Source organism: Haliaeetus leucocephalus, unplaced genomic scaffold (genome assembly GCF_000737465.1).
Source record: "Haliaeetus leucocephalus isolate CR32 unplaced genomic scaffold, Haliaeetus_leucocephalus-4.0 Scaffold92, whole genome shotgun sequence".
In the NCBI taxonomy this organism is placed as follows: Eukaryota; Metazoa; Chordata; class Aves; order Accipitriformes; family Accipitridae; genus Haliaeetus; species Haliaeetus leucocephalus.
In genome coordinates, this window is record NW_010972528.1 from 12570407 (window position 1) to 12588793 (window position 18387).

Here is an 18387-nt window from a genome sequence, read left to right on the forward strand (position 1 = left end):
AATTCTTTTTGCCTTTAACCAAGAAAAGCCACAGAATATGTCCCATTATGGGTAAGCTCATCAAATGAACGAACATTTTGCAATACTAAGAAATAACTAATTGAACATTCAGACTCAAAGTACTTCTTGAAGTAAATAAAATAATTCTTCTTCTGGATTCTCAATCAAGAAATGAGACATTGATGTCAAGTATTTCCAAAGATGCAATTTTTATTTACAATTTTTTCAAACAGAGAAAACCTACTTTCTATTTTAATTTTATTCTTCTGGAAGCCCTTCCATATTGGTTCTAAGTTATTTAAGGTATATTATAAAATTAAAAGAATACTTGAAACCTTGATTTGATTTTTTTCTAACATCACTGGCAATTATTACTACTTTGACTAACTACATAGCTGACAACAATGCTAGGAACACTACCTGCAGTTCTTCATTAGAGATTTGTCTGTTACTTAGTAAGATAAAAGCTAAGTCAATAGCAGCATAAAATTCATCCCACCTCATTGTAGCTACAGCTGAGGATAGTAACTTTTAAAAAGAATTTTGTGGCAACATTTTACCAAAAGGCAACAGACTTATGGTTGTCAATGTTGTCCCAGGGGGCGGGGTGGGAATGCTGAGAAGACTGTAATTTGAAGCTCCATTAAAGGAGGGAAGGGGAGAAAATGTACTGAACTTGCATTTTATGTTATTCATAAAGACTTACTTACGAGATGAGAAAATTAATTTTGGCTTTGGAGACAAGCACCAGCCATATTTTTCAGGTCCATCAATTTAGCTTACCTTCTGCTTTGTAAAGATGTTTCTTAATTTTTAAAAAAATTGTAATAGCATAAAAATGAAAACACATGAAAAGAAGAAAAAGAGGGATTAATGAAACCCTGCTAAAGAGAGAAATGCAGGTGGCTTCTTTTATGGCTTGGGAAAAACGTATCACAGGACAGTGATACGGCCTAGGAAAAAAATGCCCTCTGCCAACACCTCCCCTATAGATAAAGCAGGCTGCAGTGCTGCTGTCTTTTTGATCAAGAGAAGAAATCCCACGCCAATGACTGTTTCCCCTGACAGACTGCTTGTCCTTTTTAATGTTACATGAGAGCACCAGCCTGAATTTCCCTCCCCTCAGAGCTAGTACCACTACCACTGATTAGAGATGCTGGTCTGCCTAGGGGTACTCACTTCTTTGGCCGAGGCTGTTTAACCTGTTGTGCTCCTTTTATTTCCTACCTTCTCCTTTGGAGATAGAAACTTTGCCTTTTTTATGGATCTTACTGTATGCTCATTCTCCTAACAGAACCTCCTCTAAATTGTTCAGTAATTGGTCCATCAGACAGAGGTTCAGCTCTTGTTATGCTCCTGGCTTTGCAAGAGACTGTCATGCTCAAAAATACTGGAGAAATCTCTCTTTTATTGATAATTACAGCATGGGCCAACACTATTTCCATGCTGCTAAAGCATGGAAATCACTATTTATGATATCTTCTACTTTCTCAAACACAGTTGCAGAAAATCTCATAATTCTCTTCATTTGCCTCCCCATACTACGCTACCGTTCTTTATCCTTTTGTTTGCTGAGATAATTATTATACCAAGATTACCACAAACAGAATAACAAAAGCAACAGCAAAACTAGCAGTGGAAATAGGTCTACTGCACTGCCTCCTTCAGATAGCTAATCCACAGGCTCTGCTCAAAGCTCATCCTAAAAACGAGAGGGTGGATTAGGGTAAGATTTCCCAAAGTGGTTCAATGGCCTAGAAGTCCAACTGTTAAGGAGTTGGACTCTTAAATGACCTAGGGTTTCCATACACAATCTATATAATAGTTTAACTTGGTTTTAGTTAACGATGTGAAATATGTACGTGTGTATTCACTCATGCTTGGAAAAGTGCTAATACAGAACTAACTTACCAGTTAGCAAAACTGCCCTGTGAAACTAACTCCAGATACCCACAAAGTGGTACTGGTTAAAAAAGGTATAAAAATCATGATTTTATTCAAATCAATGTAACTTCACATAAACCAGAAAGTGAGCTTTTGCTCCAAAGACCAGAGGAAAAGGAGGGAAAAAACCCAGTTTGATTCATAAGTCATGGAGACACTCGTGATAATTTTATCACCGCAGTGCCTCTAGACTGTAAAAAATTTCCTTAAGTTGTTCCTGTTTTTTAACTTGTCTGCTTTTCTTTTTGACTGCCTCCCCATTGTCTGTATTTTAAAAAACCAACAAAACCACCACCAACAACAAAACAAACAAAAAACCCCACCAAAGCCCCAAAAACACCAGTGTAAAAAAAGCACGACAAGGTCAGGGAGCTGCGATCTGCCGTGCTGCATGATGCCCTTCCCTTCCTATTGCACCTCCCCTGCAGCAACTGGCTGCAAGCCTGTAACTTGAAGGCAAGCAGTAACTAAGTAACTAATAAATAAGGAGTATACCACTAAAGTAAACAGTACCCTAGCTATAATTAGCTAGCACAGACAAGCTGCTGGTGGTAGATGTCTCTCCGAGTTCCCTCAGGCCCTCTCCAGCCCAACACCCCCACAGAATCCCTTTAACCAGCATGCTCCTGTTTGACTCCAGGCAAAAGAAAAACAAAAACCCCTTTTTTCCTAGTCACTCACTAGAACAGAGTATGTAACAAAAGGAACACCAAGACGAAGATCCCACTATCAGATATTTTTACTATATTATTTCTTTGAAAGCGAAATACAGCCTGTAATATTCAAGACACATTGGGAAACTTCACAAACCTGCATTTAACACGCACTGACAGTCCCGAAGACTTTGTGCTCAAATAACACGAGACTTTTCAAAAGCTTGCAATATGCCAATTTCTAGAAAGTAAACCCTGTTTTTACCACTGAAAAAAAAGAGAAATAAAGCATTTCCTACATCAGAATCAGTTACAGATTAGCAAACCCACGTTCATGCAGTAAGAAACACAAGGAGATTGACAGGAACACTAACACACACAGCGATCCAACAAAAGCTTGTTGCAGGTAATTAATGTTCTACACGAGGCACGTTACTAACTTCAAACAAACTAACCACTGTGCTTAAAGTTAAGCATGTGCACATGTCCTTGCAGGTCGTGAGCTCAAACGCTTAACTTCTTGTGAATGTGGCCAAACAGGACCCATTTTACTATCTCTCTTACAAAGAAAGGATGTGCAATACACACTGTCCATGTAAACTTGTAAACAGTTTTTAACAAAGCTGAAAGGCTACTTTCAGCTCAAAGTTTAAATATGAGAGCCACACCTTTGAATTTTACCACTGGCAAATTTCAGCCAGATTCTGAAAGAGGAACGTGGACAGTAGGAGACTGGTCAACATTTGTGGAAGAAGTGTGAACACTCATTTCCAAATTAAACAAGTGTTTGCTCAAACTACTCTTACAATACAGAATAGATCATAGGGACTAAAAATACATCATGTTCATTGAAAAGCAAAGTTCATCACAATAAATTTGCCTGCACCACAAACTGCTGATACTGTGTCATTTCATAACAACATCAGTTAGGAAACCTGTAGTAGGGACCTGACTCTAAAATTTGTGTACATATACATATGAATAATATGCACATGTGAAATACTCTCAAACTGATAAATAAACCATTCAGACTTACAATACAATCTTGGAAGACATACATGGTAAAAGGAAACCATGAAAGGCCTGTCTTCATTCCTCTTTTCTTACAGTGAGCTTTTTTTTTTTTTTTTAATTCTAACTACTTAAAATGAAGGGATAATTTTTTACTACATGTTATAAGACAGCAAGTTCTGAATGAAATGTTTCTCTGTCAGGCTTTTTTTTTTTTTTTTTTTAATTCAAGAACCTCTCCTTATCAGCAGAATATTGTATGGCAACATTCAACTGTAGCATAATGCATAGTGGTGGCAAGATCCATTTAAGGAGCATCAATACAGAGCTCCTGCAGAACTTTAGAAAGCTTGTACAGGTAACTTCACATTTTCAAGAAAGAGGAGCTTGTCTGGTTATTCCAAAATGTTTTCTCCATATCTTACATTATGAAATGTAAAAGAGACTCCCAGACAGATTTAATTACCCTGCCAGAAGAGGTTCTCTGAAATAGTCCAGACTTAACAGAGGCAGGTTTTAGATACTGTTTTTTGGGAGGGGGCTCAGACAACGGTTTGGTTCTACAATTTACATCAGGTAAAATAACAAAAAGTTCTGTTCAGCACATCTAGGTAAGGTGTTTACATTAGAAGCTAGCAACAGGATTCCCTTGAAGTTCAAGCCTGTTTGCCTAAAGGCTCAGGGTAAACTAAAATGTTAAATTACTGTTACCCTAATTGTCACTCTCTCTATGACCAGTGTTACTTGACTTCCTGTAAAGAATCAGGCTGGAAATATCCATGAATGGGCATCCTAATAAATTTCAAGTTCTTTAGACTTTTTCAAAGCCTTAGCTTCAGTAAAGGATTTAAGGCAAAAAGAAAAAAAAAAAAATTACTCCACAAAATTTATCTGGCATTGAATGGGATGGAAGGGAGAAGGTAATTAATCTACTTGATGATTCATCTGACTGTTCTGTAGGAGTATCAATTAAAAGGGAAACTTTGCCACTTTAAGATACAGGTCTAAATCCTTCCATGTATATGCTGAAAAGTTACACCTTGGAAATTTTCTGGTCAGGTTTTAAAAATTATTTTCACTGACATCTAAAAATGTCATAGCACCTTGGGCCTTACCTTCTGAAGTAAGTCTTCTCAATGGAGAGACTCAAGTCAATTTTGACAAACCCTCAGCTAGACCCTTTCAGACTTTCTTTCTCTTAGTCTTATCAGTTTTATTTAGCCAGAAGAAAGAAAAATTCTGGAATTATACGCGTCAGAAAAACAGAGGCTGCAAAATATAGTTTATCCTTCAGTGTCTGGAAATCCGGAAGACAAATGGAAAAGACAATTGAAAATACAGAAAAAACCAACCCCAACCCAAACCCCAAACAAAAAACAAAAAGCAGGCTCACATACCCTCCGTCCCCACAAATCTTCAAGGTAGCTGCCTTTTTCAAGAAGATAAAACAATACTCTTTCACAGTAACAGCAGCAGACCTCTATAGGGATTGACAAATAATGGATGAACTATTAACTACTCAAAAGTCATTTTGCCAGGTTCTCATTTTCCATGCTAATAAGCTGCACACACTATATTTATAAAATATCCATAAATAAAAAGACTGTATTTAATATTGCCACACTGATAAAATTATTTTATTTTTTTAAATGCAATCTTTTTTTTCTTTTTTAACCAAGAAGGATTTTAATTTAAAAAAAAACAAAAACAAAAAACCACTCCAGTAAAAAACCTTTGAAAAGCAGGGAAAGAAATGCTGTAATGGTCTCCTCCTGTGTGCTAGATCAACATCACGCAGTCAGGTGGGATCAACTACCATTTCCATCTCCAAATGAAGTAAAAATCAAATTTGTCTTGACCAATAAGGAAAAATGATTAATATCATTAAACCTCTGTCAGAATATTTTGTGTTACATAGATCAAAGGAATACACACAGTATGCAAACCTGTTCTACTAGTAAAAAAGAATGTTTTTGGTGGCACAGAGCCACTTTCTATTTTCTTGCATTGCTGCCTGGGTTTTTCCTCCTGTCAACTGAGATCCATGCAAAATTGTTCTACTGCCTCCTGACTCACTGTCTGTATTCCTGCCTGTTTGCAACTGACACAGAAATGTACTTCTATACATTCACTCCAAATTAGAATTATTAATCATCAATGTAAACACAGCATTATCCATCATCTTTAATGCCTTCCTACTTTTTACTAAGTCTGTAAAATCCATTAATGTTTACAAATCTTGTTCCACAAACTAAAACCAGAATTCTAAAAAAATAAAATGTGTTCATCATGGGCTAAAACACAGTTTTAAATTAAATTTTTTAAAAAGGAAATTCATCATTGGGGCAATTAATTTTTAAATTGAAATCTCATTTATTTAAGAATGAGAAAAACAGTTGCAATTATTAATTAGGAGAACATCTATATTGTCTTTTAAAAGACCAGTTTTCAAATAGATATTAACACATTTCTTGTGAATTATTTTAATATTTATTTGACCTTTGAAAACAACAAGTAAAAGAAGCCAGAGAAGCTGAAGCTATACTTGAGATTTTCAAAGACTCATAAAGTACTATGCATGTAATTCTATAAAAAAAATGTTAAGGACAGACTTCTTAATTTTCTTCTGTCTCCTTGAAAATTCAAACCCATATATTTAACTGATAGTTTTAGGATACCTCAAATGAAATCACAACTGTCAGCAGCAGTGACATCCTACACCAAAACAGGTCTGAGAGAACCACTGCATTCTATCACGTCAGTGATACATGGAGCAAAGAGTGCTTGAAAAGGCAATGATACAATAAATCATAAAAATTTCTCCTGTTCTGCTGTTAGTCTACAGGTTTAAAAGCGCAAAAAGCAAGCTTTAACTTCTTGGACCATAAACACTTGCAAAAGATGTTCTGGTCTATTGTATCTGCTTTCATATAACTCAAGCTTAACAAGTGTAAAGGATCTTTAGATTCCAGTGCTTTCTAAACATAACCTGACCACTTAAAACAAAAAGTAAGTTATCAAGAGCCAAGTATACAGTACAAAGACCAAGCTGAGACTTGAGTTGTAGAACAAGTCATTCCAAGGATCTTTGAAAGTGGTTGCCATAAAATTACTTTAGTTCCAAAAAGGTGAGGGAATTGCCTAAAGATTTGCTCAGAGCATGGCAATCCCACTGACTGGTGTTTTTCCCCAAAATAAAAGACCTATTCATTGGTTCTAATTCTTTCAGATCTGTCAGAAGCAGTTATGCCTCACAGTTATGTTGGCTGATTCGTGAACTTCTAAACCTGCATGATATTCGTTGAGTAGACGCTTTGGAGAGAACCCAGTGCACAACCCTTCTGTCACAAAGACTTCTGCAAGACACTCTATACATATCTTTTTGTTTAAAAGAGCAAGAAAAGAAGGAAATAAGGCCAGGTTTTCCAAGAGACAGCTCTGTCATACTTTTTTATCATGTCTGACCCATTCCAAAGAGAAAATTACCTAGTATCCTGATTTCTTCTTAATATTGTTAAAATACTAACAACGGATTTGAGGAATAATTGCAGGGTTGCTGAAATGTCTATGGATAACCCAAGCATGAAGTGAGAATGCCAGCTGTAATGTGTGCAAACACAATAATCATGTTCAATCCTGGATAACTAAAAAGAGACCGTAGGCAAAAGTACTTCTTTCCAACTATGTCACAGTACCCAAGTGCCTCCCAAACAATCATGACTTCATCCTTACATTTCCACTTAGAAATTAGGAATTAGGAATTACTAGTAGTACAAAGATCTGACAGAGAGGAATATTAAGTAACTTTTCTATGTCTACATTTGGAAGTCTCTGGTATAACACAGATTTCCATGTCTCAAATCAGAATCTCAACCATGTTTTATACAAAACCTTAACATGAGAACAGCTTTAAAATGCTCAAATTATACCATCTGAAAGATTAATTTAATTAAAAAAATGTGGTGCCTTGTACCCGAAATACATTTCACAATCACCTTAGTAATTAGCTTTTCTCTACACAAAACATCACTGTTCTAACTGTAGTTGTGTAGGGACTTTCCAGGCCTGCAAGAACATTACTTTTCTTGGAATATACTGGATGAGAAAAGACACAAAGTATCAGATCTCCCCTTGGAGTGCTAGCCCAACATGCCCTCCTGCAAATTTTGGAAGATGGCGTTTGGGATAGTTTGCTGAATATTCTTAAGACAACTACTCTTCCACTATGCGAGAAAGAGGTTTTTTTCTTATCCCTAAAATGACTGTCTTCAATAAGTGGTGATTCACTGAACTAGCCCTGAAGCTGCCTTTGGAAGCTCAGTATTCAAAAACCATCTGTGCCAGCAAGTACCAGGAGAGGGCTTGATATTTAAACAAATTATACCCTCAGATATTTCAAACATATACTCTGTATTTATGTATTTTGGGATACTAGCCATAGGTCTTGATGAAAAGCCAAATTATTTCATTATTATTATTATTCTTAAATACAGAAAAATACTTGCATTTAACCTCTACACTTTAATTCCATAGTAAAAAAAGAGGGACTTTGAAATAAGCAAATTCTGCATTCAGGCCACCTTAGCACTACTCAAATATTTAACTTGTAAAGCTACCTGACCTAGTCTTGTGATGGTTAATGCTTTTCTAAAAGCTTTAACTCTTACAATTACATGAAAATATCTATCTATAAACAAAACCGATTTTTAATCCTAATTCTTAAAAGCCTTACAATTCAAGAAAAGCTTGAAAATATGAACTGAACAGATTCAAAATCCATAAGGTAAACAAAAGCAACTAAAAAACTTATTATTTTTATTCTGACATTAGAGGTGCTTAAGGATACTAACTAAAGAGCTTAAATGGTTGCTGTCTTCCCTTTCCTGTGTATGTCATCCACTGCCCTACCTTTGCCATCTACTGCTGTGTACCAACACAGGCATTAACAGGACCCACACAGCAAATGAAAATTAGGCAGTACTGCTGCTAAATGCATAACATGGTTCAGGATTGTTAGATACCTAACTTGATAATCATGCATTAAATTCCAAAAAGCAGTAGCATTTAAAGATATTTTCCAATAATTTTATCTAGTATCATTAAATAAATTAAAACACCTACAAAATTCTGCAAATGCAGTATTTTCAACTCTGCAAGGCAGAGAAGCTGAATTCTTCCAAAGGTATCTCATTTCTCTTTACCCCTTCTCTTTCACTCTTGATCTAAACTGCATTATAATAATAAGCAGGCTGAATTACTAATGAGCTGCCGGCTGCTACAGAGGAAGCTATGTTCCTAGCAGATTATCTAAAATATGAGAAGACAAGAAAGGTACTAAAAAGAAAGCGGATGAAGAGCAGGTGATCTCAAGTTTGCTGTCTGCCTCGTAAGTTCCTTTTCCAGTGCTCACTGGGCTCTAGGCCAAACTACTTCAGCAAGCTAAGCAGAAACTATTCAATTCTTATTGTTGTTAGGTTAGTTTTCTGCCAATTTATCAAATGGAAACGGTTAGCACAGGGTACAGCAAGAGCCAGAGCCAATGAAAGGGAAGGGGCAGGAATGCACTACTAGGGATTGGGATAGAGATCACAGTCAGATTAGCTCAGGCTACTGTGTAATCACAGTCTGAAACTAGTTACACATTTGGTGGCAGTGTTATTTGAGGACGTCTAGCCCCTGCTCATCCACTTTTTTATAAAAACCTTTTTCCCATTTTTTTGAAAGGAATTTTTTATATGGCTGCATGGAGAAGCAAATCAAAGAACATAGATGATGTAAAAATAACCTCACTCCAAAACTGCTATTTTTCCATCTCCCCAAGCAATCAAAAAACCCAGCCGTACTAGTACAATAGAGGCAAATGATGGGTCTGGCCTTGATAACTTAAGTTAATCCTGCCACCTGAAAAAAAAAAAAATCTATTTGGCTATGGCTTGAAAACAAGCAAAGAAGTCCAAATGAGCCCTGGCAATGTGAGACAGAGAACAAGTTTAAAGAAAACACTCTTGAACAAAGTGCTGGTGGAGAAATACTTGCAGTTACGAGCACAAGCTTTTTCACATTTATAAAAGCTGTGTAAGAGCTGTTTCTCAGTATACAACAAACAGTACTCAGAAACACTAAGCTTTTCCACCAACTTTTTCTCTCAAGCAAAATAACTGTCACTGCTGCCTAAACTGACCTCCTGCTCAGATCAAAAGGGTATTATTAAAAAGATTCAATTTCCAAAGAGAAATTGTGAGCTAGTATTTCTGTTGAACCAAGAAGTTGGACTGCAATCCAACACTTCTCATTGAAAAAAAGAGCCAATGCAACTAAGTAAAATATCAAACAACAGATAGTTCAGAAAAGGAAAAAATGTAACATGAAGGGGTGGGATGATTTGTAAATGGTATCTCTTTGAATCAGCAAGCACACTGTGTCCCAGCTGCAACAAAAGCACACGTGTATGTCAAAAAGGATTAATGATCAGACCAGCAACTTTAAGGACAAAATCTGGATGTTTTGACCAAAAAAAAAAAAAAAAAAAAAGAGGCAGGCCAAGAAAGCTCTTGCCAAGTCAGACCTTGCAAACAGAGATTATCAGTAGCAAGACTTAAGAAGCTTAGAAATTGCTTAGAGAAATCAGAGGGTCGTAGACATAGTGGAAGTCAGACATCTGAAGGTGGAACTGGGCTAAGTGGATGTCTGTAAAACAGGACACGGTCTTATTACATTTTTCTATGTTGTTTATAGTCTCCAGAAATCCAAAGAAGAGAAATCAGATAGTCTTAGACAAACAGTGCAAATTTCCAGTACCTTTTTAGAGTGAAACATTTTTGAGGAGTTGAGTTTATTTCTGCATAGCAGCCCTAATAAGTAGGTCAGAAGAATAACAGAAAGAGGGAGTTTGTAGCAGCCAACTTGCATGACACAGCTTCTACAATATTTTAGATCCTATCCCCAGAAAAGGCACTGAATACTCCAGATACAGTATCCAAGTCCTTGAAATCAGCTTGCAGCCAGGCACCAATGTCAGTTGGCCAGGATGGTTAGAAGCTAGGAGGAGAGGGATGGGAACAACCCAGTCTGAACTGGCAAAACAGCCACACAATTCATGACTCCAGGAAATCCACGTATCGGCAAAAACTTCAAGGATAATTTGTCAATTGAGTAACATAGAAGTTCAGCAAAATTGGGGCTAGGGGAGCAATAAAAGGAAGCAAAAAATCTCCAGAAGTCTTTGGAATTTGCAACAGACCTTTATCTTTCTTTGAAGCACTGTACCAGGAGAGTATGGAGCTTCTAGAGAGAAGGGGAAGCTGTTCGCCATAACCCATTCAGGCATATAGCTCTGAATAAAATGTTTCACTGAAGGTGACCACAATTTGGTTCATCAAATTATAAAAGCTTAAAAAAGGATAATTTTTTTAAAAAGGGGCAATAGACAAAAATTAAATTCCGATACTTAGGAGAAAATATTCCTTTGGTCAAGTAAAGACAAGCGGGCAATGTACATTTGTTAAATTCTGAAGGGATCCATGTATTATTAGAAGGTTCAGATTATTTCTAAATTAATTTTGTGTGAAAGCCAAAGCTATTGCTATCCAGTTGAGCTTCTAATGAAAGTTTCTTTTGGCCTGTTGTTGCGGGATTTCTTACAGGAGCATATGGAGGAGAACAGAATTCTTTACCGAATGTAAGACAAGGAGGGAGACTGAAAGGAAGGGAATGTATCAGGACAACACAAAGCCCGGGAAGCTCCCTCAGTCTGAAACTAATTTGACCAGAAAACAGGAGCATCTCCTACATATCTGAAGTCACAAGTCAACTTTAGAACATAAACAAGATCTACTTCTATTCCTAGCTCAGCTAATTCCTTAGCACTAATCTTAGCACATGAAAAGAGAGAGAAGTCAGATAAAAGCTATCCAAAATGGGAAACAAAAAGGCCTTTGGAAATGCCTGGCATTTAGACAGTCAAATGTCTGAGCCAAAACTGTTAGTCAGTTATTCAAAACAAAACGTTTGCATTTTCCTCACAACAGACATATAACAGGGAGAATTACTTTGACTCCTATTGTGTAGGCATATTTAGCAGAAACAAAAGAAGCCCAACTATAGCTGTACTAAACAACACGGTACTCTTTACAGAGTTATCCAAGGTAATGCAACCATGTTACCGTACCTCTCCACCTTGGTTAATATATATCACGCTTTTGATGATTTTGTATTCCATCATGTAGTATAGCTATTTCTCCATTTAAGATAACAGGAGAATCATGCTAACGAATCCGATTCAACTTCTAGAACACAGTATTCTTATTAAAATTACATACAATTTAGCATTATTACAAACTCATCTTTGCAGTTGCATGGGACAACCAGCCATTCTGTAAAAAGTTTTGACACATATTTGTCACAAAACCACACTTACTGGTATTACTACAAACTCTTGGTCCAAACTGTAAGCAAGACTACAGTCATGTTTTTCCAGATATTTCATGCCCTACTCTTTTTTTCTGTTTTCCTCTGGATTATGAAGAGGAGAAAACAAGTATAAAGGCAGTGAACAGTTTAAGGGACAGACCTATACTTGACTTTCAACTTATTTTTAAAATATCCTTTCATTATCTGTTGAAAGTTAACACTTGAAAATACAACTAAGAGATGTCATTTTAACTGTGGCAAGACAAACTGGACCCACAGCCTTTCTAATTTAGTAATTTGCATCACCTTTTCCAAGTTACACAGTTCAGTGAAAATACTGGCATACAGCATCTCTAGTTATTCCTACTAGGTTTTGAAATAATAATTTCTCTTATTCTGTGTATAGACATATACCTCTCCTCCTATGGTAAGCAGTCCAGGTGAATCAAGCTTCCGTTTCTTCCGGGGACCAATAGCTGCCAATGCAGTTAGATTGGCATCCCTCTGCCTCATTTGTGCAAGTTCTTGCTGCTGCATCTATTAGAGGAAGAAAAAACTCTTTAGTTTTTATTCTGCTGTCATTTCAAAAAGTTACTCTCAGACTTGCGAGCATGAGGTAAAAGTCACACATGAGCAATCTCTAAGTACTTTGCTGTTCCTAGAAATACCATTTTAGCAGCTCAAGCATGCAGCCTTGCAGTAGAGTAACAATGAAGATATGGAAGTTCTCTTGACTTTCGACAGGATTTCTGCTTCCAAATAACTCAACTGTTTTTGAAAACTCCATCCTTATCCTTGAAAAATGCCTTAGCCAGTAAGTACTATATACTAACTACACATCTCCAGTTTAAGATTGATATGAAGAGTATAAATACCAACTCAAATCCTCAAAAAACCATCTCAAACATTTTCTTTCATCGCAGATTTACTTGGGGTATTAAAATATACTTGGTATTTGCTTCTGTATCTAAATTAATAAAACACCCCTATCTAAACATTAGCAGAAGTTAATGCTGACGCAAAAAACCCTACAAAATGAATTTACAACTGCTTTCTGGGATAAGAATTTAGGTAACAACACATTTGACCAGTTTGAGGCTAAGCAGCCAACCTGCCAGTTGCATTACATAACAACATAGCATGCTACAGAAAATAAGAGAAAATACTCTGGCCACCCCATGATGAAAAGGTAAGATTGCATATTCATTATAAACTGTATAATCCTTCAGAGAGTTAATGATAAGAGACATATTCCCATGAACAATATTACTTTAATAAATACTCTGATCATCAATACTACACAAGAATAGCTGATTAGGTAATGCAGCATATGATTTTAATTAGATAAAAGCACTCATAGCTCTTAGTAATCATTAATTTCAAAACTTTGGGTTTGCAAAATCCTTCAATAAATTCAGAGGAGGTGTTTGTTTTCTGATCCCATTGATGTCATAATTGTTCCCACCTCAACAGAAATCCACAGAACACTACCTCAAGAAATCCAGTAGTAGTAATAAAAACATTGTATGATACAGGCACAATTCTTCACTAAAATAAAACTGAACTGACAAGTGTAGATAGAAGCGTCTCAGCCATTACTTACATGTGAGCTGCATAGACAAGCAGGGCCTGAACTATCTTGGCCAATGTTGAAAGGAAAGGAGGTTTAAACAAAAAAGTACCAATGTATGGTATCTTTTTTCCATTCATTTCTGCCTAGAAAAGCAGGTCCACTTCATACATCCTATTTAGTGCATTTTTTCATGTTTACTCATTTAGCAATGCGACATTATTTTCACATTCTTCAGAGAAATTCAGTACATTTAGAGTTTGAAAAGCCATTTTTCACATTTTTATGCTATATATTTTGGAACTTCAGTTACTATCATAACTTCAATATAGCATTATATACAAACACACATCTCATTTATCTACAGGATAAAAGAATTTCCTAAATACAAAAAAGAAATGTGGAAAAATATCTAAATAATAGTGCAAAGGTCTATACATACTTCTCTTTGCCAATTCATATTAGGTTTTTAGCTCAAATATCTTTGGCTCTCTTCCAGATTAAATGCCAGTTAGACAGACCTGCCCGCTTACCCTTTCAAGGTAGATAGCAACAGTGGTGAGCTCTAATCATTTACAAAGGTCATGATCGGAAGCTAGCCCGTAAGCAGTCATTTAAAATTCAATTGATCCCTATTTGTAGTCAGGGAAAGAAAATGGACATTTCAGCTGTATTGTAATTATGAGGCTTCAAGGCAACTGTAAATAGATGTGCAAATCCAGATACTGGCAAATACCTTAGAGAAGAAATTATTACTATAGTATAACATATATCCAGGAAAGGTTGAAGATAAAACTGCATATAAAAAAAGATCAATCATCTTTTTGCTAATTTGCCATGCTTGCCAGCCTATAAGGGTTATCACAATTATCAGAAGTCTGATGAATATTTAAGCGAGGGCCAACTGGCTTACAGTGATCTCAGACGAAGTTGTAAAGTGGATGGCTTCACAGAATAAGAAATTTTGCACTGGAGTAAGTATTTGTTTCCTGGGAGGTGCAGGTCAGAAATATAGTCTAGTAGGTAACTGGTATCATGCAAAGGTTATTATATGATTATCTTATCCAGAGTCACCATTTTCAGACCAACAGTACGCTAATACTGACTTGGCTCTTTGGACTACCTCTACTGCGATATACAGTGATTGTTTCAACATGTAATATAAGCACACAGTGCCTCTGAAAAGTTGTTCTAAGAACTATAATTTAGTATTGTTTTATTTTTGCACATGCAAATTGTAAAACAAAACATGCCGTTTCTCTAAATTCCACATAGTGGGGGACAAATCCTACCCTCACTTCGAAACCTGCAAAGTGTCTGGTGCTGTTTTACAAAGAAAACATGGAATAGATTCAAGAGTCTGCGGAAGTTTGTACTCGTTTATTCATCAGGTTCTTTGTCCCTTCTTTTTGATTCAGGGAGAAGAGCTAAAGATAGTTCTTTATATCACATACTAATTTTTGACAAATGTGTTGGCCTAGCACTGATTGTCCAAACAAATGCACGAGATTTTCAGCTCCCTGTAATTTAGCACATGACAGGAAACCTGCCTCAGCAGACAGAGCCAAAGGAGCTGGGCTCTGTTCTACTGACACTGGGTGAATACCAGCAAGACCTTTCCCTTCACTTCCCTGTGCCTCTCACCCCGCTTCACCCAGCTTGTCTATTGAGGCTATAAGGTCTCCAGCCATGGATCCTCCTCTACTACATGCCTTACTTATGATCTAGCCCCAGTGGGACTAACAGATACTGCTTTAATACAAATAAGGAATATGCTGCCAGGTACAAAAACTCCAAACAAAAAACCAATACAATTTCTGACATTGGTTTTACAGCACACACCTTGGCATACAATAGGAATGAACAACCTTCTTATGTAAACCTTAATGAATGTTGGTCAAAAAATATCAAATACATCAAACACACATGCATCATCAGTAAGGTCACAGTATCCTGATGTTTTATAAAATAAGGGCTGAAGTGCTGAAATACTTGATGGATACTATGTTGCACAAATTCTCATCAATCTTTTAAAAATTAATTCAGTGATTTTTTTTTTTTCCCAAAGCTCATCTGAAGGCAGAGTATCATAAAATTACATTTTAAAATAATCAAAAGAATAATGATCTTGATACTGATTACCAACAGAAGCCTTCATCTTGCAGTGGTTAATGTACTCCAGGTGGCTTAAGGGAACATCTCTGCACACTCACTATTAACTATCAATTTGCTTACAATAAAACATCTTTGTAGTTTATGGATACTTACTAGTGAGACATTTGACAAGATTCCTGGATGTTATTTAACATCCCAGAGCAGACTAACCACCATTGTTGGCTTCTTCATACCCCCAATTCCAACTTTCTCTTCTTTCCATCTCAAAGTCACATACTTCTGTTTTTTTCATAACCTACATCAGATTATCTGTGCCAGTCTCTTTCCTACTCATCATCTGACTCTTCATCAAAAATATTATCCTCAACTGTAATCTTTGGGGTTAAAAAAAAAAAAAAAAAAAAAGCGGTATCTTGGCTTCAGTTCAGAAGAAGGGGACACTGCCTTTCATGAAGACATTTACACATGCAATGTGACTGCTAACATCCGATTCAACAGGAGCTTTTCAAAATTAATGCCATGGAAATATGAGCTATTTTTAATAGTCATAAAACCTGATATGGTTATTGCAGGTATCTTGCAAGAAGTTTAGGAATAGCCAAACAGTTTTGTGGGAGTTGTGTAATTAACGTAGATTTAATTACTCTAATTTGGTGCGAACAGAGATTACTTTTAAAACATACCTCTTGTACAACCAGATGCCAAATGCATGACTCTGACCAGTGGAAGCTCTCCTCCCCAGCATACTCTGGAACCGTATTCTCTACATCAAGTGGAAATGACTTTGCAACTAGCTTTGCGTACATAGTTCCAAAGTAATCACCCTCTGAATTCTCAGCGCTAAGAATAGCGTGAATTAAATGTAGCCATCTTCAATGTTCTGAAATTACTCTTAAAAGTACCTGAGAAACTAAAGCTACTTCAGCTTCTTACTTTACGTGATCAGTTATGTTTTAAAGTTGCAAAGGAGCCTGTTACTACAATATAGTTTATCTTCTAACTAAGCCAGTTAATAATTTCTGGATATTTAAACAAATGAAGCACCTGTTAATATCTATACATCCTGATAAAATAAATAAATTTCCTGTTAATTAACATGATTTAGCAGAAATGAATCTAACTTACTACATCAACCAACAAGATACAACCGTTTGATAATTGCATTCATTCACAGTCTCATTTTCCTATTGGACTGCTGATGCAGTATCATTCTTTAACTTGCCTTCATCACAATTAATATGGATATGTCTATCAATAGCATATTAAAAATTTTTGCCCTCTGGGAAGGAAGCAATACTTCATTCAGAACCACACTAATCAACAACAATTAACTTTTTTGAAAGTCAAAATATTTATCTAAAATATAGACAAATATTCCAATATAGTATTCAAGAAAAAATGCTTACAAATGAGATGCTGCTCCTTGCTCCTTATCTGATCCCAATTTATTTCTAGCATGCCATTTACTTACTGAGAGGTATTTCATTACTTAATGACAACTTGAAGAGATCCCTTTGATGAAAAGTACAGTATAAGAATTAAGCACCAATATTATTTCACACAAGGAAATTTTCTTCTTTGTGATGGTGGCATAACATTACAACTACAAAAAGAACACTACTTCACTACTTTATTAGTAAAGCTAACAACAGAGGTTCTAAAATTTTAGTTTTCCTTAGATCATTATTTGTTATGATACATTTAGGTATTTCAGAAAGAAGTGCCACAAGCCATATGCCACAAGGAAGACAGCCATATGTCTATCTGAAGTATCAACATTAGAACTTAAAATCTCAATTTAGTAATTTCCAAAACGAAGAACGCACTTATTCATGGCATGCTTTGTAAATAATTTTGCAAGAGAAACCAAGCATTTACTTTAAGCCTTTTTCACTTTAAGCCTTTTCTGCACTACAAGCCGTCATAAGAACAGTTACTGAGATACTAATAAATAAATATATGGTGTGATCACATGCTCAGTGAATTTTTTTTTCCTTAGATTTCTACTTCCACTGGCAGTTGTGGCAGTCCACACAACTGGAAGAAACCACCTGTTTCACAAATTAGTGTGGTTTCATTTTCAAGATTTCTTTCAGAACTAAATCCCCCATCCATTACTCTAACTAGTATTTTAATAGAGAATAGTGAAGATTATTATCCACTTTTCTACAAGATCAACTAATCCAAGAGTGCATTCAAGGAAGTTATGGCTAGAGGAATAAATTCTATGGATTTGTTCAAGGTATGAATTTGGTCTGGAAAGACAACTCTAAAACAAATGCTGGATACTTGGTATGAACATCTACAGATCTCAAGCCAAACACCTTCTCCAATCCAGAAAATTAAATGGCCTAGCAGTGGCTGTAATCTGTACTGTTAACAGAGGATTATTCCTCTTCAGTGAGCACAAGTGTGTTAAAGTCAGCTATGCAAACATCCCAGTGAATCTCGCCTGCTCACCTGAACCCACAGGAAAAGGGAATGTCAAACAGCTAGCAAGGCACTGCACTACTCAACAGAAAGACAGGAGCTGTTCAAAACCAAAAAGCATCTTGAAAGGAAGGCAAAATGTGCTCCAAATGGAGGGCAAAACCTAAGCAAACTGAAATTAGCTTTGTTTAAAGCAGAGATGTAGACGAAATACGAGCCTGAGCTGTAGCTGGTAAAGACTGCACTAAGAAATTT

The 18387-nt window shown here is 36.2% G+C and overlaps 1 protein-coding gene across 1 annotated transcript in view; it reads right to left on the minus strand.

The window, feature by feature from the left end:
• LOC104842633 (transcription initiation factor TFIID subunit 4-like) overlaps positions 1–18387 on the minus strand; it is a 151435-nt gene that overhangs the window by 34378 nt on the left and 98670 nt on the right. Inside the window, exon 14 of the mRNA XM_010585126.1 lies at positions 12432–12554. Within this exon, the coding sequence (XP_010583428.1) occupies positions 12432–12554 (123 nt within the window). The remainder of the gene's footprint in view (positions 1–12431; positions 12555–18387) is intronic.